This window comes from Epinephelus moara, chromosome 21 (assembly GCF_006386435.1).
Source record: "Epinephelus moara isolate mb chromosome 21, YSFRI_EMoa_1.0, whole genome shotgun sequence".
Classification (NCBI taxonomy): Eukaryota; Metazoa; Chordata; class Actinopteri; order Perciformes; family Serranidae; genus Epinephelus; species Epinephelus moara.
Window position 1 is genome coordinate 35,077,227 of NC_065526.1, and position 27,842 is coordinate 35,105,068.

At 38.8% G+C, this 27,842-nt stretch overlaps 1 protein-coding gene across 2 annotated transcripts; it reads right to left on the reverse strand.

The window, feature by feature from the left end:
- Window positions 1–827: 827 nt before the first annotated feature.
- Window positions 828–27,842, reverse strand: LOC126409104 (polypyrimidine tract-binding protein 2-like). Of its 2 annotated transcripts, XM_050075036.1 has the most exons (17): window positions 27,762–27,842; window positions 26,504–26,525; window positions 26,074–26,125; window positions 23,055–23,218; window positions 22,834–22,905; window positions 22,659–22,730; window positions 21,393–21,551; window positions 20,305–20,415; window positions 19,358–19,526; window positions 17,688–17,765; window positions 15,012–15,124; window positions 10,707–10,740; window positions 9,092–9,184; window positions 7,986–8,102; window positions 5,461–5,560; window positions 5,241–5,318; window positions 828–4,954 (listed from the first exon to the last, which is right to left on the reverse strand). In XM_050075036.1, the coding sequence occupies exons 1-17, from the start codon at window positions 27,767–27,769 to the stop codon at window positions 4,825–4,827; spliced, it is 1,572 nt and encodes a 523-aa protein (XP_049930993.1). In that variant the 5' UTR covers window positions 27,770–27,842; the 3' UTR covers window positions 828–4,824. The 2 variants fall into 2 exon arrangements, with proteins under 2 accessions (XP_049930993.1, XP_049930994.1); XM_050075037.1 differs by lacking the exon at window positions 26,504–26,525 and having other exon boundaries at window positions 27,762–27,834.

A 27,842-nucleotide genomic window follows, 5' to 3' on the forward strand; every position in this document is an offset into this window, starting at 1 on the left:
AATGTGGCCTACACTGCAGAACATCAAAAGCTGGAGTCATCTGAAGAAGAGACAATAAAAGTTTTTGACAAGGGATTGTGGGGCACTGTGCCGGTATTTCACTGTCCTTTACTTTTAAGATTTTCAAAATGTTTCTTATTAACCTGTTCATTCAGAAAGTGCCGTTAGCATTTTATCCAGGGATAGTTACTGTAGAATTAATGCTCTGCTCCACCCTTATGTCACTGGTGATAATAAGGACTATCATTTCCACATCCAGATTGATCCAGCCGGGGACTGAGCTGAATACATTTGCTCACAAACCTGTTTGTTTGGTACTAGTGACGGGAGAATTAAACAGCAGAGAGGAAATACAGTTTTTGTTTTACAGAATGTCTTGGTTTTGGTTTTATGGTCCTTTGTGCTGTGGCTCAATTTGTCCTGAGCAAAAAAATATATGAAAATACAAAGCAAAGGCCACAGACATCTATAAAATCTGCAAATCTTTAGTGATAATGACTAAATATTATCAAAGGACAGTTTAAGGTTGAAAAGAATTTTTTCACTGTCTACACAAATTCAACAATCAGATTTTCCTTTTAAGGTTTCATATATTACGTTTCCCCTTGCAGGTTCACACTCTGTGGTTCGGTAATACTGATTTTTTTTACGTGTCCCAACCAGACCACAATGACTGAAGTTGTTGTAATGTTGCAGGGCTGTGGGTTTAGACATTGTGGCCCACCCGGACAAAAGTGGATTAGTTGAGAAATGTTTTTGTCTCAGCAGAAATAAAGATGAAAGGAGGGAAGAGTTGAGAGAAAGAAGTGAGAGCAGAGAGACAGAAGTGAACAGAGTGAAGGAAGTTTATTGACAGGTAAGATACAGATGAGAGCAGAGGCCTGAACCCAGTTTGAACACACAAACACACACACTATTTCATTGGGCTAGTTGGTAGAAAAAAAGGTGTTTAATTTGGGCTAATCTGAATTTGAACAAAGAAGAAATTGAACTCAAGCTGACCATTTACAACAACCTCTTAGCAGAAAAAAAAACTTTTCAGCTGTGAGAAAGAACTAGTGCTGGTTGACAAATAAAAACACACTTTGGAGAAGACCTCAGTAGAAACACTGACCCAGTTTTCTGTGCATCTCTGCTTGATAAACAAACATGTTGTTAGACAAGGTTCACTTCTATCTAAAAAATAATTAACAAAATAATCTGTTTTTACAGGTTTACAACACAAGATCAACAGACATTACCAGTAAAATCATCTGTTTAAAGACACAACAGATCAAACCAGACCACAGACTAAAGGCACATGTACTTTGGTCCCAACAGGCCTCCACCCAAAATCAGAGACCAAGACCAGAATCACATGTTGAAACCTTGTCCAAACAGATAGCATTAGCATGCATCCTGTGTATTTGTATGTGCACCCACTCACAGCGATGGTTTATAAAAGACTGGGTGGGATTTAAAACAGGAACTTTACATGCGGATCTATTCTTTAATGAAAGCTCCACCTGTGGATCCTCAGTATCTTTACATGTCAGCAATGTGTTACTGACAATACATTCAAAAATATTTTGTGAAGGAAATATCAGGAGTATTCAATTGTCCTCAAGGAGCATCACTAGCTTCAAGTTATGATTCCCATTTCCCAGAATGCCTTTCAACATTATCATAGATATATATCCTAGTTGCTTCTAATCATGTAGCTTCGGCGTGATTGTTCAATTACGGAAATAACAGCAAGAAAAGAAAAACTGCCTTTTGACATTTAGAAATTGCACAACGCTATACACATTGTTCATTCTATTTCCTCTGAGGACTTCTGGGGACAGAAGTTTAGTTACATCTGGTATTTAAAGTACATTTAAATGATTCTGTGCAGTGCAGCTAAATCATTAAAGCTGCAAGCTGCTGTAGTGTAGGTTTCTAACATGCCTACAAAGTATTAAATGGGGTGCTGGTAATGTAAAACTGGTGACATTTACATTGCAGAGGAGAGGCGAGAACAGCATGTATCTCGCTCTGGCCGTTAGTGACAACTCCATCTACTAGTTTATGCTTGTAGCTCAAATAAAAATGCTTTTATTTTGTTTAGTTTTATTTTGAATGCACCAAAGTGCACAAGTGAACAGGACAACATTTGGAGGTGTGAACAAGCACACTGTCAGAAACTACATAGTGTAAAACACATCTTCAAATGACAGCCGCTGATGGGTGCCCACCAAATAGGGAAAGACGTGTTACATGATTGATGACATGGTGGTGACGGGATCGGTCATGACAGAGATGTTGTGTTAGAGTTACTACCACAAGGAAAGGTAAGTGGCTGTATGGATAACAGCTGGTAGGTTGGGGTAAATATTTGCTTGGGAACACAAGAGAATGGTTAGGAAGTTAGATTAGCGACACAATGTATTCCAACGACACCTCAGCTAATTTTAATTTAAAAAAAAAAAAAAAAAAACTTTGAAAATTAAAAGCAGAAAAACATCTGCTAAATTCTGCACATAGGCTATTCATTCGGGATCACAGCTAAAAAACAGCAAAAAACAAACAAACAATTCTGTAAATTCTGTTTGGTTTTGCAGAACTCAAACCACAACATAAAATCTAAGGAAAAAGAGACGAATGCCATACTGACAGGTGAACACTTGGTAGGGATATACAAAAAAGGTGTGCTATTTGTACATAGCAGTGATAAAGATTAAATGAATAAGTAAAAACCTCCACTGCTTTAAAGGTTTATTATGCAGGATTCCACCCCTCCAAAAAGACATGTATAGACATACAGAAGTAATCCCTCTCAATCAGCAATTATGACCCACTCTCAGTGTGTGGTGGTGGATTTATCTGCAGAGACTCTGCCCTCTGCCTGGATTTTCTTGTTTACTTCTCACTTAGTTGCGGCCAGGACATCCCTGGCCAAGCCCACAGGTGAGGCTGGGACTTAATAAAAAGGTAGTGACCAGACTAGAAGCAGCACGCATCCAGCAGGAAGCTACAAACAACAAAAACAGAGGCGAAATGCCAAACGGACAAAGCTTGTTCCAAATTGAGAGTAATTCTAGGGTTGGCTTTCAGATTTGCTGGCGATACTGTTTACAAACAGTAACTGACTATTCCTGCATGTACACCTTTAAAGCAGGCTAAAAGCAGTGTCTCACTGTGCGCTCTGGTAGAAGGTTTCAGGTCCGTGTTACCTCTGAACAGCATAACTGATGGCTGTGGGTGGGTGTGGTCAGAAGTGTGCACCTGTAGCCACATTTAGCAGTGATGTTACAGTGTACGCACTCACCCTAGAGAAAACGTTTACATCACTACAGCAAGGTGAGGCCTCAAGAAGTAAACAAAACTTGAATTTTAGCTGGTGTTTAGTTGCTCTTTGAGTTGTTGTATGGGTCAAAGCAGGAGTTTTAAATTTTGCAAACTGCCTTCAGGTCAAGACTGATGTACGTACTTAGGTTGGAGATATCGATACTCTCAATACTAGGTTTTCATGTTAAAGACTGATCATAGCGTCAATAGGATTGATACGAAAAAAGGGATTTGTTTCTCTCTTCTGTTGCACCTATTTGTATTTCAAGAGTAAAACTGTTTGTGTAAACAACATTCCATTGTGCATGTACTCTTTGCTTCTCCGCTTTCTTGTTGTCTGCACTCAATCAGCTTCCACCAGACCCAGCATCACCTTAATCTTACTTTCACCCAATGTCTGCAGTAAGCTCAACTCCCAGCCCTCCTGTTTACTGCTGGGGCCTGATGCGACCCTGAATTGTACTATGTATACAACAATTTGCGCATTTGCATGACCACAGCTGTCCGTGGAAATTATGTTCAAGCCTGACTAGTTTATTCAGGCATATGATAGCAGTGATAGATTAATGAAAGCGGAAAAACAGGAGAAAGAGAACTTAAAGCTGCATCCAAAATAAGGGAGGGGAAGGAGAGAAATGCCTCAGCATCCAGACCTCTGACACTGACACTTATTGGTCATCATTAGCTTTTATGTAAGTAGACTGATTATTCACCTCATAAATCATGGTGCACTGCTTTCTCCTCCATAAAAAACAGACATTTTTGATTATGAAAAAAATATCGTATCAGTATCAATATCAATATCAGTAATTGTGGCCTTGTATTACTAGGTATCGGATCAAAACCAAATTTTGTGGTATCGCCCACCCCTAGTACGTACTGCTCTTTCTGTTCAAGAACATTTGCTTTGTGGAATTTCTAAATACTTTAACTGAGAAGTATTTCTAAAGATTTAATGTGCGTTTGAAACATTGGACACTGACGCACATTTCAGTGATAAAATATCTTGCTATTTAATCAAAGGAGAAGTATGTAGGATTTAGTGGCATCTAGAGGTGAGGTTGCAGATTGCAACCAAATGAATACCCCCTCTGCTCACCCCTGGCTTTCCAAGAGTTTAGGAGAACCTACAGTGGCCTTAAGGTAATGTAAAAATGGGAAAGGTCCACTCTAGGGCCAGTGTTTGGTTTGTCTGTTCTGAGCTGCTGTAGAAACATGGCGGTGCAACATAGCTGACTCCTACGACAAGGACCTGCTCCTGATGTGGATACGAAGGGTTCATTCAAAGCTAACGAAATCACAACAATTCTTAGTTTGAAGTGATTATACACTAATAAAAATATAGCTATGAATATCCCATTTCTGCACATAGATCCCCCTAAATCCTACACCCTGCTCCTTTAAATGTTTGGGAATAGTGCAGGAGAGGTTAACAGAAAATGTTGAAAAGAAGACAAGTGATAGTGACTTCCTCGCTCGTCATAGATCTTAAGGTTTAGGATTAAGGTGTGAGGGTTAGATTGTAGACTTTGAAAAGGAAACTTTGAGATGGTGATTCCCTCCCATGTCATAGTTGTGGAGATCCATCAGAGTCTGGATCGCTTCCTCTACTGATGTCATCTGGATCAAGGCCATCTTACGGTCCCTGATGAGGAAAGAGCAGAGACAAACAGTTCTATATTATGGAAAGTAACCATAAAAAGTTAATATCTTGTCTGTCTGCAGTGGCTTGTTATGCTCAGCCCACAACATAACAAACCACTGATCTCCCATGCACTAAGTTTTAACTTTTTAACAGGCAAAAATATTTAGTTGAATTTTGGTGCCTTGCAACATGATCAGAGAAATATAAATAAATTAAAAGTTTTCAGGGTAGAAATTGGGGACATTTGTGGTGTTAATAAAGAGCTTTATATTGAAGTGCTTCTTACTGGAAGAACTTGAAGGCCTTGACAGTTCCTCCACTATTAGAGAACAGAAGTCGTAGATCATCTTCTCCAACTCCCTCCCTGGACATGCAAAGACAAAATATTATCGTCTTTAAGCAAAGCAGCATGACACAAAAGCGATCGATACATTTATTAAGCTATTTGCTGGGCTAAACGAAAAATATCAAAAATGTAATTTGACCAAAATGAGTGGTTGTAATACCGGACATTGGAGAGATGAAGTGTTGCAGAGGGAGGAAAAATGTTCTGGAAGTTTTTGGATCCTGGCTTCTTAAAGCGATGGAGTGGTGAGCCAGAAAAATCTGTCCAATAAAAACAAAATATTGACTCAATGACAATAACAGATTCAATTATTTAATGTCACAAAAACATTTGAAAAATATTGCAATATCTTCTTCTTATTATTATTATAACTTTGGCACCGTTTAGTGTTGCCTTTACCCCACTCAAAAAAATCTGTGCCAAACATTAGTCAACTTAATTCATAGCACTCCACTGATTACCATTTTCTTCCTCTAGAGTGCTCCAGGGATGATGTTTTTCTGTAGGCCGACACAGAAGTTAGCATTGCACTGGTTCCCTCGTCAAAAAGACTACGGGATTTTTTTATTGGATTTTGGATTATTGCCAAAAATAAGATCTGCAGCAAACAAACATGTTACTTACATGTTTTGTTCGTCAAGATAATCTTCACAAATGAACACAACTTTCATGATTATTGAAGCCTAAATGCAATTGCCAGAGGTAAAAAGTTATGTTTGGCTATAAACATGATCTAACGCCACCAACATAACAACACTGTAAAGCTGCGTTTGGCGCGGCTCAGCACAATGACGTTCTGTAGTCTCATTAAGCCACTTGTTAGCACCCACCTTTTTTACACAAGGCACATAAAAGCTTTTAAGTTCAGGACTGGGCTATTTACTGACAGTTCATGTCGAAGAACAAAACATCAAAGTCTCTTAAGCCTGTGTAAACCACAGGCCTTATTTCAGGTGTCTAACCAAAAAAACACAAGGGAACTGGGAGTGCAAAAATGTGCAAAAAAACTCATTTCCAGGTTTTAGGACTCATAACTGGGGTACTCTATGAAAGTGTCAGACAAAACAAAAGGTATCAAAACTGATGCAGCAGAACCAGAGATACCAGGCGCCTACATTACCCACAATGCAACTCGATCACTTAATGTGGGTTGGAGGTTCATGTTTGTTATGCTAGTCACAGTGTGCATTCTCAAACCATTCTTCAGAGAAACGCATCTCTGAAGCTACTGTAGTCAGCAGGAAGTGTCTGAATTATCTCAGGTTCCAGCATAACAACCAGTGATGTTCCCAGGTCCGCATCCTGCATCCCTGACACATTAAAATCTGAAAGGATGCAGTAAACTCACTATTGAAGCATCTGGTACGCACTATTATTTTTCCTTAATAATGCTGCATTATGAACATCAAGTTTGTGTATAAAGCAGCGGTGTCGCCTGACTTTTAGTAAAAGTTCTTCTCATGTCACAGAAAGTACTGAGAGTAAAACTTATGTTTTGGGTGTTATCATTATACTGTCAGTGTTTTTGTTCAGATGCTCTGCCCTCCATCTTCCCCTCATCGCTGAAGCTCTGTGGACCATCATCACCTGGTGCAAATTCAGCAGTGTCTGCGGCATGGCGCAAAGGTCGCCGTGGACCGCCGGTAGACAATAACTGTATATTTTTAGGCAAGACAATTGCCATGCTGCAGACTACTGTTAATTGAGTTATTGCTGTGTTTCCATCAGCTTTTAGGCTCCACAGGTGGGCGTCTTGTAGCCATCCATTGGTGTGTTTCCATCGCTTTTTAGCTTTCAGTTGTGGGTGTTTAGTGGCAAACCACCGCTGGGAATAATGCCACAGTAAGTCATACAGAGACATTGCTGCTTTTCCTTCCAGGATTATGCCCCCCAAACGGGGTATTTTAAGACAAAACATGATCTCTTCCTAACCAAGTGAATTATTTGCCCAAAGCTAACGACACATTAACCACAGTGTTGTTGAAACTTAAGTTTCAACCTATACATAATAACGTGCAAATGTATCATATCTGTGGTTTGCAGAAACATTAAATGCCAGCATTTTTTTCTGGCAATTACTGGTATCAATTTTTACAGTTTGTGCACATCTCACGCAATATAACACAATCCCATTTTGTTATAGTGTCGATAAGTTCGAGGAAATTTTTTAAATCTCTTCTCAGAAAGAAAGATAATTTATTTCTCAAAATGCTAAACTATTTAATTTATACAGAAGTTTATTTACATTTATTTTTCATTTATCACATAATATCACAATCATATCATATTTGATTCAGATTTAAATTCCTTCTATGTGCACACATACCTGGCCATCAAAACTGATTCCGATTCTAAAATATGTTTCTGAAAACATTGGAGGTAAGAAATAGGCAATGCAGTGACAGACTCTTGATTCATATTCGATCAGCACTGCCTGATTTGACAGTTTAACCACAGTTCACAAGCAATGACTGACAGCTGTGTTTGAGACTCCTTGGCTCTGATTGGTTGTTTTTGTTCATGTGCAGTAATGCCACTAGAAGCAATATGAGGAGGCAGAGGAATATGATGTTTTTCCACAGATTATGTCTCATTTACTGCTTTGTACAGTTTCATCAAATATGACAAAAACATATTATTTCAAAGATGATCAAGTACTGTTCCAGGTTGCAGATAACCTCTTACCTTTAGTTAGTAGTTGGTCATCCAAACCCTCTCTGGGCAAAGCCACAGTCTGATGCTTAGACAGTGTCACTCTCATCACTTTACCAAACACCTTTTGACCATTCAAGTGGCTCATCGCTACAGACGAGGAAAAACAGAAAATACGGTCAAGTTATAATCTAAAAGACAGCAGTTTCACATTTGCTAAAACAGTCTCTCAGGCTGATACATCGATAATATTAACTCCCTGAAATTGTTCTGTGGTTAAAAATGTTATTGAGGGAAGTGACTGGTGCTGCAGTGGTTTTCAACAAAAGACCTTAACCTGATTCTGCAGTGGCAACTGGACTGAATTCAACACTTAATAATGTGAGAATATATAATACATATCTTTATTTCACAATATGGTTATGCTGAGCATAAACTGATGTAAATATAATGTCAAAAAACAAGACTAGCCTTTATACTGCAATGTTATCAATTTGGACAATATTTCCAGTGCTGTCAGTTTTCAAAATTTACATTGATTTCTTGACATTCAATACCTCTTAAAATGCTGGATACATATTTTAAAAAATACCCAGATCAGTGGGGCTAACAAATAGCAGTGGGAATCACCAACAGCCATACAATACGACATTGCCACAATACAATATTGGTGCGAATTTATGTGTGTTGTAATACATATTGCAATTTATTACCTTTTTTCAACTGTTAATTATGTCCTCAAAAGGAAAACTTCCAACATCCATTTTATCTCATACGATAAACTTTTCAGTCTGTTCATCTCACTTCAATCACTTTTATTGCCATAAACTGTAACTAGTGGATGTAAAAGATATTGATTTTTATTATTTTAGCAGGCTAAAAGTTTAATTTGTATTTGTAATATTAATAATTTATGTAATAAAAAGATCAATATTTGACTCTGTATATCAATATGATATTGCCATGCAAAAATGTCCTGATATCATGCTGTATCAATTTTCCCCCCGCCCCTACTAACAAGCCTACTTCACAGGACTTAAACAATCACTTCTAAGAATAATAAGTAAGTGATCATGTCTTAATAAATCTTATTTTGTATTCCAATACTCGTGACTCATATTGCTACCGTGATAACTCACCCAGCTGAGCCTGGTTGCCATCGGACAACTGTATCAGAGCACTGTCCTTTTTGTTGTAGAGGATCTTCACCCTCTGGACATCACCATAGACTCCTGAAGGTAGAGAGAGAGCGAGAGAGGCAGACCAAGAGAGGGAGAGAGAGCAAGAGAGAGCAGGGTGGAGTAGAAGATGAGGAGGAGGACAGAACAGACAGAGCAGGAGAGATGGAGCCGACGAAGATAAAAAAAGGAGAGGTGTGAAGGATGGAAGGAATAAAGTTAGTGCTAGAAAGACAAATGAAAAGAAAAGATGGAATCTTCCCATTTGACTTCCACTAGAACCTCAATCAAACCGTTCTGTGTGACCGAGTGGTTTCATGTAATGACTGTCAACCAGTGAGACACCTCCGTTGAGCTTTACCATTGACATACACCTTTAGCTGTTTGGCATCTGGCCGAGTGATGATTCAGAAATCCAGCTTGAAGACTGGTGATTAAAAATGTAAAACCATAAATGGACAGTGTCAGGAAAAAAAGCTTTTACAAAACCTTTTAAAGACATGCACTAACCTAAGACAGAATGGGTTGTATAGAGAAATGTAAACAGTAAATGCAAAAAGACCTTTCTTTTTAGGCCTGTGATGCAGGTCATTTTGGATTTTTGAAAGATCTGTAGCTATCCTCGAGCAGTTAAATATTCAATTCAATAAGTGGAAGGACAAAACTGTATATATTGTTGGGCTGATAGACGGTTTAATGTGACCATTATGATGTGCCTACTTCAGGTGACTGAGTGGCTGGTAATCCGAATTGCAAAACTGCAGAATAAAATGAAATGGTGAACTACGACTGCAGCTGATTAACAACATCTGGAGAAAAAGGCAAAAAGACAGGAAGAGATGCAGAGGTTTTAAGAGCTAGAATGAGTCTTACTGAGTAGACTGGACTGTCACGATCAACTTAAGTAATAATGTGGTGAAAATGAATGCAAGTAGAGAGTGGTATTTTCTGTTCTGTCTCCCTGTAATGCTACATTGTGAACAACAAAAGTAATGTAAAATATAGTTTTTGGTGAGAAACTTGGTGAGAAGAAGTAAATACAGTTGTTTGAAGGAGAAATGCTTTGATGTTTTTACAGCAATATAAATAGATATTAGAGAGGGAATCGTGGTATATTTCCATAATATCCATAAATAATTTCCATAAAAATCACTACTGCAAACTGCAGCTGTTTGATATATAATTTTTTCATTATTATTAAATTTCCAGATTTGATTTGCAAAGCAGCTACAGGAGGTGCTGGCTTGACAGTCACTAACCACAGTCCTTAAAATCAGTCTAAATGTCGATTTGGAGATTTCACACCACATTTTCATTGGAACAGAGTTTTGACAACACATGAATGATTTTGGTGTTTGTGTTCTCATCAGAGATAAGCTGACCAAACAGACAATCTCCCAGACTCACTATTCTTTCATTGTAGAGACAGAAGAAGATTTTAACTTTTATATGAGGGAGACTTGGAGATACAGAAAGATACAGAGGAATAGCGTGTCCACGACATCACTGAAGAAAGTGAACAAAACTGGATTAACAGAGAGAGATATACAGATAGAATAGTAGAGGTTGAACATACCGAAGAGGGTAAAGAGACTTTGAGGCGTGACCATCTTTAGAGAGAGAGACCGCAGAGCAGAGGACAGGAAGAGGAGGAGCATAGGAGGAGGAAGAGGAGAGACGAAGGTAGAGATCAGACCGCCCAGCGTTGGACGAGGGGGGAGGTGGTGGTTTCCATGATGATGAGGGGGTGGAGCAAAGATGGAGGGCACGGGGGAGTTGGGGAGGGGGTCAAAACAGCAAACCCAAAGTTGGGTTAGACGTAAGAAAAGGAGGAGAGAGGGGAAAAGGAGGTGAAACAAAATTAGGGGATACGTACATGAGAGGAGGGAGGGTTTTAAGGGAAGTGTACAACATTTTGGATATATGGCCAAATGAAGAGAAAATAAACGTGTGAAGGGAGGAGCAGAGGAGGGAAGAAAGGAGGCGGGGAAGGGAGAAAGGAGGAGAGGAGGACAAAAACCAAAGCAGAGGTCAGTAAACAGAGCATCAGTGGAACATCAACGGAGTCTGAATGATTGCTGGTTCGATTCCAAACACACACTCAAACACACATCTTCCAGTTGTTATCCCACGCACATTCCCTGCTGGATGTATTTATCAGTGAGGAAAAGAAAAAGATGGGAAGAAAATAAAAAATAATAAATTAAAGAATGGGTAAATGAATAAAGCAGGAAGTAAATAAGTGAATGAAAGAGTGAGCAGCACGAGATATAAAACCAAAAGGGGGCAGTGCCATGAAGCAGATGAACAACCAGATCACGAGGTAACTGGAGGGAACGAGTGCCAAAAGGACTACTGTGGTAGATTGAGAGATAGATGACTGGTAGATTAGACTGACGAGACACTTGTACAGAAACTGCACATTGCTCATAAATAATGGAACAAGAGTCAAGTTGACATATTTCTCTTGATTCAGCAGGATCCAGCATCCCAAAACCTTTGAAAGGGGCACTCAGTACACTGTGTGAACAGAGTCCATAACTAATAAAAATTTGTTTGGAACATGTTAATTTACACTGCCTTCAAAATCATATCTAAGAGTCTTCACCTATTTGTAATAGACTATGTTTACATGCACACTAATATTCAGATATCAGGGCTAAAAACTTTTCCATGACTTTTCAAAGAAACCAATGATAATAATGATGTTTTTGCGAAGTAAGTTTAGGGTCCATTAGTATATTTTTGTTAGTTGTTTTGGACACTGCTGAGAAAAATAAAGTGTGTTCTTTACTGTTTGAGATAACGTGTAACTGGCCTTCCTTGGAAGTGGGAAGACTAGGTTCCCCTACACCGGGGACATAACAATGGATGTCTGAGGAAGATCTGCTCGCTCCAAATGTTACATGTCATTAAAATCGTTCTAACTGGAGCCATTTGGAATGCGGATGTATTTGTTTCTACTTTAACCAACATTTCTTCGAACCAGCACTCACTCCGTTGGATACTGGGATGTGCATGTCTGTTTTTTAACTGTTTTTCATGAGTTGAACATAAACCAACTAGCCCACAGTTTGCAAGGCTGGGGTAGAAGATGCATGCTCAAAATAAAAGCCCATATTTCTAGTCAGAAAGAGAAACACACACTGTGCGTGATGGTTGAACAAGTTCGCCACCAGTGGAAAAATGTTTTGTGCATGTAAACGTAGTCACTGTGAAACAGTTAGCTTGTAGGTGGGCAGGTTTAAGTGTCTGTGATTCACCACCTGTGAAAACAGGAAAATGTTTGCATAGGTTGGGCAAAAGATGGTCTGCAACACAAATATTCAACCAAAATGAAGTTTGGAGGTCTATGATCATTGCCACACTACATATCAACTAACCCAACAATTTTCTCTTGTCCAGCTCAACTGCAGCTGGACAAACTGATTTATCGGCTGAATATTGGTATCAGCAAATATTTACCTTGTTCACTGCCATTGGCCTATCAACAAATAAGATGACATTCACCAAAGAAAGAAGAAAGAAGAAAACAATGATTGTTTGGCAAATGGGCTCTGTGATCTCGCTGTTGTGTGACAAGATGGTAAGTAGCAGCAGGCGTCGCGGGGACAATAGGAAACGTGTTTGGGACAAACAGAGACTGTCCCTGGGACACCGTCGGGACAAAAGGACGCAGTAAACTCACTCATTTCATCAGGGGACACACCTTATTGTTTCCCTGATGACACTACACCGTGAACAACAATTCTGTGTTAAAATCAGCAGGAGGAGAGCTGGTTAACGTTCGATCTAAGAAGCCAGTGGCTGCAGCTAACAGCACATGGAGATTGCACTGAGTTACATTATGATGTGTTCAAGCTCTATTCAGTAAAAATGAGTATTGGCTGAAGGTAAATGATAACTTTCTAATGATGTGTTTCATGTAATCTTGTTAAATGTAGTTTTTGGTGAGAAACTTGAATAAAGTTCTCTGAGGGAGAAATTTGTTGATGATTTCACGGCAATATAACTAGATATCAGAGAGGGAATTATGGAATTATAATTAGTAAAAATACTTTTGAAGCAATTTTTTTAAAGAAATGTTTTTCATGTGAAAGGTTATATTAAATGTTGTTTCATAAATGAGTTTGATTAAATTCAGAGACAGTGTAATGAAAAGCTTAATTACTTTAAAAGTTTTTTTTGTGGTGTAGATTTATTTCCTTCCCTGCTGCAAAAGAGGGAAATAAATAACAAAAACAAAATAAACAATATAGAAACATCACTATCGGCTATTGAGTAAATTGTTATTTTAAACATCCGTATTAGTATTGGCCGAAAATATAGAAATCGGAGCATCCCTGGAAATAAATGACATATCCTATAATCCATAATCCCTGACAGATGTTTTATATTGAAACGTTTCGGCTGAGTCTTGCACTTAATCCACAACTTTAGAAAACTGGACCAAAGAAATGTTTATCTCTGTTTGGAATGTACTGTATAAAACTGACTAAAATCTGAACATAGATATTAGTCTTCCCATTTGATGACACAGCAGAGAAAGGATGAACATGCGACTGAAAAACTATCCTTGGATTCAACACTCACAATGTGAAGAATGGCCCACACCACACTCAACCACTACCTAGCCACTGGATTGTATTGAGGACACTCCCAAGTGTACCCAGTAGCTGCTGCTCTCAAGCTGATTGGTCACTGGAGAGAACACTATGCTGCTGCCAAACAGCCAGGATACAGCTGTTGCACCAAGACTTTACCAGAAGGGGGCAGAAGTGTCAAAACCATCACTCTGCTACAGATTCCCTCTCAACAAAGAAAGGGGCAGAGACCGACAGAGAGAAGACTCTGACAGAGAGATGGAACACACAGAAACAGATACTGCAGGTACCGAGATACAGATGAAAGAGTAGGTGCACATTTATAATTAGAGAATAAACTCAAAACTGACAGAAGAAACAGAAATCTAAGTTAAACGTGTACAAGTATGTAGGTGTTCAGTTCAGAGAAAACCACAGCATCAAAAACACAGAACCTTTCAGATCTGATAGAGAGATGTAATATGTGCAAACATTAAGTAGTTAAAAATGTTTTAAGGCATTTAGGTTTAGAGCCTGTGTCAGTCCATGGTGCGCACACACACACACACATACAAACACTCATTAATAACCTGCACTGTGCTGAAACAGAAGAAGTCACTGAAAATGTTTTTTCTCGCTGGGAAGAATACCGTAACAGCCACAGGTTGGGGATCAGTTGATTTTCCACCACTTTGTTTCATCTTTACAGACCTGAGTTGAAAATCTGTATGTAGATCTGTTTTTTTTGTCAATAGCTTCAGTACATTCAGTGGTATTGAATATAAAACCACAGTGATCATATCCTTTTAAACATGCTGTTTCGAAAAAGTAACAAATTATCAATACTTTTGACAACCTCAGTGTACACTGTAAAGGGGAATGATATGCAGAGCAATGTGTGTCCTGTGTGAATTTTCTAAAACATTAAACAATTTATCTGTGAAAAAATAGGTAAAAGTGAGTTTTCAGTGTGCAGTGTAGAAATAACGTATATCACACTGATATTTAAGATATTGTAATGCTTTTAAAAGTTCGGACAACTAATAGTTTGAGATGATGTATTATACTTTGACACTCTTAAATCTACCATAATTACAGTACCCGGACTATATCTAGATGGAGGGTGCACAATAAATCATGCTGTAAAGTGGACTAAGCATACACACACACTTACACACACAGATTCACATTACTATCAACTCCAGAAAATCAACTAGTAGTGTCTGTTAGTTGAAATGAAGACTTAAAGCAGAGATTGCAAACACTCGGTGTCACAGTTTTGCTTATGGTTAGTGTACCTCTTCATTTAGGTTGGATGCCAACAGAACTCCGGACACCCCAGACCCAGACAGAGCAACACGACCAGCAGCTGCTGCCGCTGCTGCTGCAGCACTCAGCGGACTAATGGCTCCTGTTAGGAAAGCACAAGACAATAAACAGGTCAAAGTCAAACATGTAACACAGCAGCAGAAAAGCAGTTTAAAACATTAACATTAAAAAGACTAACAAGCTTGTTAAAGGATAACTTCGGTATTTTTCAACCTGGGCCCTATTTCCCCATGTGTATGTGTGCGTATGATTCATAGGTTCAGCTCACTTCAAAATTGGTTCAGTATTGAGGGAGGTGGATGCAGCTGGCAGCCGCGAGGTAGATATGGGGGCAAATGCGTCCCGTATAAGTTTGCGCATTAAAAGTGCTTTTTTTCGCCACTGACCGGTTCAGATCGCCAGTGCTATCTCTGTAAATAGCATACTAACTTAGCCTTTCCCTTACCTCTGGGCTGTGTGATGTCACGAGCTTTGCTCCACTGTGTCTGTAGCTCTCTCTACTCGTGGGACAGCCGTTTTCTTGAGGAAGAGGTGTTTCGGGATTGGATGTCTTCTCTTCTTCGGCTGGCAGTAGTCATCTTGGGAGAAGTGAGCACTGCAGACCCGATGGTCTGCAAGGCGCAGTGTCTGGACAGGAGTGTTAGCATCCATTTGTAGCACAACTAGCCACAACTTCAGCATCTCGCCGTCCGACAAAGGCAGCCTATGAAAGCTGTACGGGGTGTTCTTGCAATTCGGATAAGCACAAACACGAACCATTGTTTTCAATCGATGCAGTAAAACTCTCAACTGTACTCCGGGACAACCAGCACCACTCTGAGCAGCGCTCAGCATGGCTCCTCTGTTTTCTTCCGGCAACAAGCAAAGCTCTCGTGAGATGACGTCACACACAGCCGGGAGGAGGTGAAGGGTCAGGGAAACGCTTAGTATGCTATTTACAGAGATAGCACTGACGATCTTAACCGGTCAGTGGCGGAAAAAAAAAGCACTTCTAATGCGCAAACTTATACGGGACGCATTTGCCCCCATATCTACCTCACGGCTGCCAGCTGCATCCGCCTCCCTCAATACTGAACCCATTTTAAAACGAGTTGTACCTATGAATCACACGCACACATACACATGGGGAAATAGGGCCCAGGTTGAAAAATACCGAAGTTATCCTTTAACATCAACTGCAACAATGGAAAAAGATGAATACTTCCTTCTGTAAGTACACTTAACAAATTCTAAATGACAGAAATATTGTCAACAGAAATGCATTACATTCAGCTCTGTTTAACAATTACCGCAGAGTGCTTCAGCATAAAAATGCATCCATAGAAATGTAAATGAAAAAACGAAATAACGATATTCAGATTAGGGATGGTGATGTGCTTGATGCCATGGTAGTATGTTAAATGTTATTTCAGCTTGATTACCTTCAAGTAAAAAAGCTGGTCAGCTTTTTGTCAGTTTTACAATAAAACCTATGCAATCTCATCACTTATCAAAACATACATTACAGTTGACATGTACATTGAAAAAGCTGCATTTGATGCAGCAGAGAATTCAGCAGAGACCAACAAAGCTGCTTAAACATAATCTACACTCTAATGCAGAAGCCATTATATAGAACTAAGCAGTTCAAGCATGATGTTTGCGAACTGGGTTATAAGACTCAAATCCTTGATCACTCATTCCCATCTACCCTAATGAAGTACTCAGTGTAATAAACAATTAAACACTCTCCTAATTATTCATAATTAAACCTAAATTACATACAAAGAGAACCTGAAAAAAGGAAAAGCCTAGTGGGATTCCAGAACTTTCAGATCATCTATTATAGGTCACTATGCAGTGAAAATGACATTTGTTTTGTAGGCTTGATTCTTTTTATTTACACTTAACTTAGTGATACTTGAGAAATACACATTAGTATTGCATTTTGTTAAATCCACTGAAACATAACACAGGTATATACTGTAATTCTGGGGGGCAGGAGTTACTGTGATATGAGGGGAGGGGCCAAACTCTCACTAAGCCATGCATAAACAATTAAACCAACAATGCAATTACTATCATTTCAACTGAATCATCTTATCCCACTTACATGGCAAGTTCATTAAATATCTATCTTAGGATTATGACTTCAATGAACTCAAACTTACTGTACTTTTGGTGCCGATACACAGATAAAGTAACTTGCACCACAAAAGCCTTTTTCCACTTAAGTTTGGAAGCTGTTTTAAGTACTTAATAGCTGAGAAACCTCAATTTAATCAAAAATTCTTTAAATTCTAAGCAAGACAAAAAAAATTGGAGTCTGACATCTGATTAAAATATCTCATTACAACTAATTCAGGGTAATGATTTCCAGTGGACAAACAGGGGAATAAGTAATATAGCAAACTATTGTACCCAGCCACTTACAAAAGGACTAAATTGCCTCTAATCCCCAGTCCTAATACCAGTATTTGCCTCACCTATTAATTTAGCAGTCATATTAACCAACCACTGAAGCCATGAGATAAAACCTTTTTCCCAGCCCTGACACATTCAGACAACTCTAGCAGGACATGACAATAGACAGGACAGCAGCATGACAGAAAACAGCAGACAGAGTGATGGAAAACAGAATTAAGACAAAAATAAAAGATAGATACCTCCACCCTGTGAGAGGGAGAGAGAAGATGAGTAACCTCCTCCACTAGAGTAGGAAGCTAGCGCTCCAGATGGGGTACCTATAAGACAATGACAACTAGATTTAAACCACAGAACACTTATCTAACCTAACACCAAAGATTACAATTAGCAAAAGAAACCAAAGCTGCCTAAGTGAGTAAAATATTAAAACTATAACAGTATATACTGTAATGAATAAATAATGTCGATATGTCAAATATTTATCTAAAACTACACATGTATGAAGCTGGTTTTATAGCTAAAACTCATTTCAACTAATTATCCTGCTCTCAAAAGATGATATTTAGTAAAATCACATTAATAAAATAAAAGCATGTATGTGTTGCAGTCACTTCCCTGTTCCAAAACTTTCCAAAATGTTTTTTAAATCCACAAACAAATTAATGAGCTCCTTTATTTGGAACAATACCTCCCCCAGAATAGCTTTCAATGAAGTCTAAAGTGTAAGTGTAAGTCTAAGTCTTAAGTCTAAGCCTAAAGGCTGATTAGTTGGGTACAAAAACAAAGAACTGCTTACTGGACAGATATTAAGGAAGATCTATGTCTCCCTTCCTCATTAAATGCTTTACCATTTATTAATGATATAAATGCCCTTAACCCAGTATTAAGCACCAATGTAATTCACAACACTCTTCGAGCATGGCTGGATATATTTTGTGGATCTGGTCTTGGAATCTCTATGTTAGCTCCTCTATCCTCCAACCCAGACCTGCCACCCTCAATTGGAAGGTCCTTGCTTACGAAGCGGAAAGAATATATACAAGAATGTATACATCAGTTTCAACAACTGTTTACTGATGGTTCCCTTAAATCTTTCTCAGATTTAAGAACAGAATTTGGAATTCAAAAACAGTAAATTTATATTTACTACTCTCAAAAAAGCAAGACGACTATCCCTGGGGTTGTCAAGGATGGAGGAGATTCTGAAGAGCTCCACATAATTGAAAGGGAAAATTTCCCAAATCTACATTGCTCTGTTAGAACATCACTGCTCCCCCTTGATCCCACTGAAGACTGTATGGCAGAAAGATTTGGGCGGTGAGTTTAGTGATGATCAGTGGGAAAGCATAGGCCAAAATTGTCTTGCAACTTAATACTTAAACAGAATTACACATTTATGCACAGGATGTATCTATCCCACTACATTTGAGTAAAATATATATCCAAACTCATCCTCTCAATGTCAGAGATGGTGTTTTTACTGGTTTCCAGCAGATGGCTCTGTTTCGAATACTGAAATGCCTCTCTATAGGCTATAGCGAGTATTCTTGATTGTTTGTGAACAAGAAACCTCTTAATATGTTTTTTTTCTCTTTTATGATGCACCATCACTGATGCACACTCAGAGGGTTCTTGGAGGGCATTAAGGTCCACTTAGCCTTTGTGTTTACTTATTTGGGATGACATTTAACATGTTAAAACTTCTGTACCAAAGCAAAAACAGAGGTGGAGTGGAAAAGGTGAGGATGCATTGGTCAAAATGGTGCTGAGTCATAGAGGTCTGTCTTTCCCAGGAGAACTGTCTTTGGCAGCACTACTGGCAAAAGAATGACAGTTAAGTATTATGGTTTCCCCGAAGGGAGGGATGAATGGATGTGGTGTGGATAAATAAAGAAAGAGGTGTATTTACCCAACAAAGAATGATCCTTGTTGGCTGACTCTCCATCTCCAGTAGGAAGGTCAGGTCTGGTGTAATCTCGGCTCTTATCGTTGTTGTATTTGACATTGAGGTTGACCAGTTTACTGAAGTCTATCCGCAGAGTACAGCACGAATTATAGATGTTCTGTCCATCCAAAGACTGACACAGAAGGAGTGAAAAGGGGAGAAAGAATCACGATAGTGTTTAAATGTATATGTATTGACAAACAAACAATCTTTATATGGAGCCCTTAGATTCGTTTTCTTTTTTAAATTGTGCCCAAGATACACAATAAGAGGGACACTTCATAGCTATGACTCAAGTAGGCTAACATAAAGGTCCAGCTCAAATGTCAAGAATATTGCAAGGGCTGAAAAGAACAATGTAAACTGCCTAATTTGAATCTTGGGCACTAACAGGCAGAATGAAACAAAATACCTCTGTTAATTCACTCAGACTGAATCTGAAATGTAAATAATCTCCTTTAAAGCAGACTGGATGTTATGTTCTACCAATACTGGACATGAACTTGGACATATCTAAATTTTTCAACAAGGGATTTTCATATAAAAAAGGCAATATTTTGGGTGCATCAAATACTAACATCTCTACTGTGCTTCTTTGTTAACTCTGTATAATGTAATGAAAAGGAAGGCTACAGATGTACAAAAAAAAAAAAAAAGAGAAGCTGTTTTACCCTCTTTTACCTAAAAGAAATACAGTAAAGGCTATGGTTGCTGTCACAATTTCACTTCAGGCCCTGCTCTTTCAGAGACAACAGCTAAGGCTCATATCCCTGTGACACACTGTCAGAGCCTTGAAAAACTGAAATTGTTAATGCTAAAAAAAAATAACCACAGATCTGTCCATCTGTTGTTGCAATTTTCAACTGGTTGCTGTTTTAATAGCCAGAATTTTCATATGTGTGTCATCCTACCAGTTTAGCTTGCTGTGCATTCACGGGGTCGCTGAACTGCAGAAGAGCCTGAAACTGGTTGTTCTTGGTGAAGGTTATAATCTTCATTACGGTCCCAAACTTACTGAAGATCTGAAAGAATCAAATAATTCATAGAGATGATAACAGAAACATGTCCAAGGTTGATTTGAGTAACAGTTCACCGACTTCATTTTAATTTGCTTTGCTTGTGATGTTTTTAACGTCAAGATCATTCATCAAACATTAAGAACTATGCTTCATACCCACTGTCCTCCCAGCAGCACAGAAGATCTGCACAATCAGCACAGTTTTAAGGTGGACACCCAAGCGGAGTGTCACCAATTCAGTATCTGACCAGATATCTCCCCTTCTGTTCCTGAGATATGACACTGAGTAACACTGAGTAAAAGTGTTTTATGCAGAACATTATGATGACACAGTGAAGCTGACCTTTGACCTTTTGCATATACAATGTCATCACTTCATTTCTTTATCCTGTTAGATATTTGTGTGAAGTTTTGTCACAATTAGCATATGAATTATTGAGTTGTGGCCAAAACACTCTGACACACTGACCTTGACTTTTGACCAAACAATTATAATCAGTTTATTCATCAGTTCAAGTAGACGTTTGTGTCAAATTTGGAGACATTTACTTAATGTGTTCTTGAGATAACGCATTCACAAGAATGAGCCAAATGCAAGCTAACCGTGACCTTAACCTTTGACCACCAAAATTCAATCAAGTTAACTGTTGAGTCCAAGTGGACGTTTGTGCCAAATTTCAAGAATTCTCTCGAGGTAGTCTTCAGAGATCACATTCACAAGAATGAGACAGATAAGGTTACAGAAACCTTCACCTTTAACCACCAAATTCTAATAAGTTCATTGTTGAGTCCAAGTGAATGTTTGTGCCAAATTTTAAGAAATTCCGTCAAGGCATTGTTGACATATCATGTTTATAATGCCCCCAGCTATCGCTAGAGCGGAGGCTTAAAAAAAAATTAAAAAAAATATATATATATCTTGACTATGGGGCTGTGTGTACCAATCTGAATTGTGGATCAAACAACATGTTAAGGTTTTACCTGTTGCAGAACATCCAGTGTCACAGGATAAAACATGTTATCGATAATAATTCGCAGAACAGGGCTGGGGGGTGGAGCGAGGTCCAAAACTCCAGGGTCAGAGGACGGAGAACTTCCATCCTGCACTGCTGACACTGCCTGCAACACTGCCTGGGCCCTCTGGGTGGAAAGAAACAAGACTAGATCAAAACCTTGTATGTAGCTGGACTGTGTATGAATTGCTAGAGGGCCTTTAATTTGAAACGAGGCCTTTTAATTTGAAACAGGAAGTGGCAGCATATACTCAGTCATTTCGCTATGACTCTCTTACAGCAGTACACTTAGACACAGTCACACAGCAAAAGGGACCTGCTTGCTCTGGAGATGTACCCACTGATCATTTAACAAAACCCTCCTCTCCCCTCTTTAGCTCCAGTTGGGAATGTACGTCCTAATGTGACTGGTGGAGGCTGTGAAGCCATCAGCCACTATCAGAGCCAAGTACTGCAATACCAATAGTTTGTAAAATGTTCTATTACCAAAAAGAATATCTTGTTAATGTGCCGTGCATGTCTCTTATTTCCACTTTCCCCTCATAATGGTGGTGGCACCCATCAGACAGTGTAACATGAGGGCTTATAGTGAATAACATTTAAATAAATATCAGGCTTGTTTCAAACAGACACGGCTGTTCCTCAGACAAATAGCTAAGATAATCCTCTCTTTCCTCCGTCAAAAACTGCCATTTTTAACGCAGCTGGCTAGGTACCTAGTTAGCTTGCTAATTCCACCATGCTTTTACGCTAATGTTACAGTGACAGAAAATGAGCCTAACAAAGTTGTCACTCATCTGATGATAGCCATATGCTTTCCTATGCCATGACAAGAGTGAGTGGATGAAGCTTTAAGTTGTTAAATTTTACTAATGTAGTAGCTAGCTAATTAGATAGCTAGCTTGCAAATTCCACCATGGTACCATGCTACATTGGTTACGGAAAATGAAGCGTACAGTTAATACAGGACTGTCAGCGTCCACAGCTCTGTCAGCGTCCACAGCTCTGTCAGCGCCTAGTCATTTCAAATGAGCAAGAGCCAATAGAGAAACACCAAAACTTATGGTAATCACTCACTCCAACCAATGTGTATCTCACTCAGTCAGTCACTGACTGAGTTTTATGTTTAAGGCAAAAACAAAGGATACATAATGGAGGAGGCATCAAGTGCTACATCACTCTAACCATAGTTAGAAGGACAGCACTTGGTGTATAAAAATATCTACATTTATACCTGGTTCAGAGCTGAGTCCGTTTTCAGTTCCTTATGGTTGGAGTACTGGATGAAGACAGGAGTGTTTCTGACCTAAATGGAATAAGATCAATACAAAAAAACAATTCGGTTAGTAGCACTTACAACAGAAATAAATAATATTGTGTAATAGGAATGCACACTTAGTATTTCAGACCTGTGGTGTGACAGCTGTGTAGTAGTTAACCATAGTAATGGCTGCTTCTTCTGTACCCAACTCCAGAAATGCCTGGTGGAAAAACAAAGGAATATTGAGCTTCAGCAGAACAACAAATCACTTTCAGGAAAATCACTTAAACTTAAATGTAAACAGAGGACTGTTGTTTCATCTTCATCTCAAAGTATTGGTTGGTGGTATGGAGTTCTGCCACAGTTTACCTGGTTTTTCCCCTTAAGCATCAGTATGTTAGTGACCTTTCCAAAGGGCAGCCCCAAGGCAATGACTTCAGTCTCTGACACTTCATTTGGAAGTTTCCTGATGTGGAGAACTCTGGAGGGAGGGGATTCATCCAGACGCTGTTTCTTACTGTCACTGCCGTTTGCTGAACATGAAAATAATAATAATAAATCATGACAACACAACTCTAGATAAAAAATGAAATCAGAGTAAAGCACAAATGTAAAATGAATGATGACTAAGCTCCAATTAGCTGCTTTAGTTTCAGGGTCCTGGTATTGTACGTGCGGGCTCACACACTGACTATGTTTCCATGCACAAATTATTCAGATTTTTACCCTTATTCTGAAAAAGACAGCATTCCTACCAAGCTGTTTACGTGGCTAATGAAAATTAATGTTTACCTAAAATTCCTGTTTTTATGCAGCCATGCATACTCCAATTCACCTGCCCTAACATGTCGTTTATCACATCAAAACATGAAAAAGTGGGACAGCTGGAGCCACTCGTGCCATTTTGCATCTTTTCAAGGTCTATCACCAGTGGCGGCCCGCCCTGTTCAACTGAACGATCATTTTCCCTCTTTCATTCCTCTAACCACCTTCTTGAAAAGGTTGACATTGCCATAATTGTGCATATCCAAAAACCTGTTATTATCCAAGTTTTTCATTATGTTTAAAAGTAGGTGCGTTTCTCCTTCTAACCAGAAATGTGGGCTTTTCTTTTGGCCATGCATCTCTACCCCAGCCTTACAAACTGCCGGTGATTTGGTCTGTGCACAATGCCTTCATGACAACACACAGAGCTGAGTGTAAGGTGCTCGAGGCCGTGTGTCGCAAACTGCGGTACAAAATCCAGTTGAGACGCATATTTGCAATGTGTTCTATACATGTCCAAATAATGCTTCTAAAACCTAGCTAATTCCAGCGTACTCCATGTTTTTATTTGAAATTGCTTAATTCGGAAAAAGGTCTTTATCGGAATATCCAAACAGAACATGCTGTTTACATGACCCTCATTAAATTCAAAATTTTGCCCTATTTGGAATAATAGTGGAATATTAGTGTGCATGTAGTCATGGCTCACCAGCACCACCATAACTAATATCAGAGCTTTTCTAATATGACCAGTCAACATATCTCCTGTGAAAATGGCTTTTTAGTGGACTACTCTATTATTAGGTTGACAGAAAGTAATGTGCACTTATTTTAATACTCAAGTTATTGTCTAAGTCATATTTCAAGGAAATAAATTACATTTTTTTAAAAAAAATATTTCCCAGTTCCAGCTTCTCAACTGTCTGTTTGTTTGTTTCATCTTTAGGTCTTTGAGTGACAGTGAGAAAGAACAAGCCATCCGATGATATCACTTTGGGCTTCAGGAAATGCTGACATTTTGTAGACCAAATGATTAATCAGTTGATCCAGAAAATAACTATTTCTGTATCTAGATGCAATTTGTCACCTTATAGATAAAGACAGAAAAATTCATTCATTGGCTCGTTTACTCATAAGTACCAGTAAGTATTAAAACACAATTTAATGACTTAAAAGAATACTTTGCCAGTTTTCAACCAGCTTTGTGTCACAACAATGTTCGACGTATGTGTAAACTTCCCTCCATCTAACCAGTCCCTAGATATCCCTTTGTTAACACAGTCAAAACTCCACTGGATGACCCAAGTATTGCTGCCTCTTGGGCTGTTGCTTAAACTACAGGCTGTATTTCCGCATTTTCGTATTGTCCACCACCCATCACTACAAACACAATGAGTTTCTCTCTCTTGAACTCAGCGCAAACTCCGATCAAACATTAAACCTAGCCAGCGCTGATCAAATATAAACCAAAATTATGTTACTGCATTGCCTATTTCTAACCTAAAAAGCTTTCAGGAGCATATTTTAGTGCACTGTTTAGCTGTAATAGTAAGAGTTTCTGAACAGAAAGTGGACAGCATACTGTTTCCTGCACAGTGAAAATGGAGGAAAAAACTGAGATCTAACAGTAAAACGAGGGAGCGCTGATCAAATATAATCCAAGATTCTGTAACTGAGTTTTATATTTCTTGCCACAAATAGCTATTTTCAGAAACATGTTTGACTCTAATTCGACATTGTTTGTCACCAGCCGCCCAGCATTGTGTCAAACGGACAATTTCACATTACATCACCTACCAACTGGAGCATTTATTGGTCCAGTACAACACTATGCATTCTGTTAATCATAGGTTTCTACCTTGGGCTAAAGTGAATGCCACAGTCACAGTTCCTTGGGTCATATAGCACCAATTTCAAAAGTATTTGCATCTCTCTACTGCAAAGACAGCCCAGTTTTATGAAGACCATCTTTTCAGCAGTGAAATACTACTTTAAGCAACTTCACTCACACCCTTTCATTTTAAAACAAGGATTTTCTCAAAGCGTGTAAAATGGGCTTTCCTCAGCATTAAATGTGCAAAATTTAAAAAATACATATATTTTTCAGTCTCTACTGAAAACACTGCTTTCCTGTGATTTTCACCATGCCAGTCCATTTCTGACCATTTTGGTGCCCTTGGCAAGACTTGCACTGGCATCCCTATGGGCTTTGATCTTTTCATGGCCAAATGCCTTTCTTGTACCTCTGATTTGACTGGATCATTTCATAAGTGTACAGGAACACCAGAATATTCACATTCTTACTTATGAGTCTACTACTGGTTTTAATCCTAATCAGGATGTAGTGTTTAAATGTAACACACAGTAACTTGGTGATTCAGCTCCCTGCATACATGATGATTCTAATATTTATTCAGGTTTCTGATCAACTCTGCAGGCATGTCATCCCCTCATCCAAATGTCAGACAGCCTCTGTCATTTCTGCACCCACTGAGGTTCCGATACCACCCATCAAACTCTCACTGACCACCACCTTCCCATATACAAAACATTATGGATTGCAGCTTTAAGTGATTAAGTGGGTTGTGTTTACTAATTCAATCCAAGTTCAGATTTAATTTACCAGTCATAGAGTTGGGGCTGCTACTGTACATGTTGAGCTCATCTGAGCCTCTCTGGAAAAAAAACAAGACAAAAAAAGGAACATAAGTTAAACTTTCCTTTACATTACATTTGCATAAATGTACATTTACATTACTTAAAGGCAATGCAAACCATAACATTCAACTGCAAAAAAGACAAAATTGCAAATTTTACTTTCAGCGTAATAAAATTATTACACCATTTGTCATTTTTTTTACCATCCATCTGTAACACAATTTTTAGTACATTATTTTGTAACATCACAGGCATTACTAATCAGTTTTAAATCTATTCACCTGCCCTAAGAGAAAATGTGTAAATTACATCCAGTCAATTTGTGGACAAAGTTACGAAGAGCTAGTAAATGCAAGTCTGTTTAGGTAAAAATAGTAAAAAGTAAGTCTTCTTGCCTTCACACCAACCGCAACATCACTGTCAATGGAGAGAATGCAGGGAAATGAAGAATGAGAACAACAAACAAATAATGTTACTTCAAATTTTTAAGGAAAAGAAAAAAGAAAAACATAACCAAATCTGAGATTAAAACAGTGAAATTTCATCAAAATAACTTTATTCTATGTCTGGTTTAAAATTTGGCCAAAAATAAACCATTTGTACCAACTAACCAGCATGCACAACAAGACTGAAAACCCAAGGCTTTATTCAACTCCAGGATTCTGTTAACTTACCCTTTCATACATCAATGGGTAAGTTTTAAAAATCTAAACTAATTTATGGTGGAGGGAGGGTCATTCATTGTCCCCAAGTCACTTAGGGAGGATCAAGGAAAAAATATTTGTATCTTAAGGGAGGGTTACAAGAAGAAAAAAAAGTCACACCCCAGCCACCCCCCTCCTCTGATAAGTAAAGAATAGTCCCTACATAATATCACAATTCATTCTTAGATATTTCACTCTCTAAGCCACGCAAATGTAAAAATCAAGCTACTCAGTTGCTTTTTATTATTTTATAATGCCTTTTCCCCGTTACTTTATATGTCTTTTGTGTCGACTGCACATATGGTACACAATGTGTAAGTCACCTGCTGTCGTGATTAGGGCGCTGTATACAATAAGCCGGCGGAGGTCGCGTGTAGCATTCATTAGCTCCAGACAAAGGACGACGTGACAGGTGGGCGTAACATGTCGGCTGTGACATGGTTCATTAATAACACACAGTGCTAGTAGCTTTCTCCACTTATGCTAACCGACAGCAATTGTCGCAAATCATCGTAAGAAAATTTAATCCCCACATTTTCCCCTTATCGGCAGCTAAATCGGTCTAAACGTAGCTATCATCAACGTTCCTTTCACGCACAAGAGAATGGGACATGCTGAACTGGATTTTTACCTTTTGCCTACAAGCTTGCTACCTGTCACATTGCCGAAGTTGGAAGACCCAGATGATACATAAAACATGCTCTTGTATACAAATGTACGTTCGCCTGCAAGCAAAACAACACTGAACTACCACATTTCTTGGTTGAGACTTTGTGCTGTTGGCTAGCTAACGTCATGTTCTTCGTAACGTACAGTATCGAGGTTGCAGCTGAGCTAACGGTTAGCGTATCTCAAATTGGGCACGGGGAAAGGCTCACTCTGTCCATGTCACATGCACAGCTGTGGAAGGTCTACCTAGAAGCAGCAGTTGTAATATAAACAAATGTACCCGTCCATTGCAGCTCTTTGTCCTCTTCTGTCTGTTGATAGTTCAGCACAATTCGATGCCTGGACAGTGTAAGCAAAATGG

Coding starts and splice junctions, on each gene's coding strand:
- LOC126409104 (XM_050075036.1), bottom strand. Junction 21,552..22,658: donor CGGACTCAGCTCTGAACCAG/GTATAAATGTAG, acceptor CTTTCCACCCAG/AGGGCCCAGGCAGTGTTGCA. Junction 8,103..9,091: donor TGGCAACCAGGCTCAGCTGG/GTGAGTTATCAC, acceptor CCTCGTCTGTAG/CGATGAGCCACTTGAATGGT.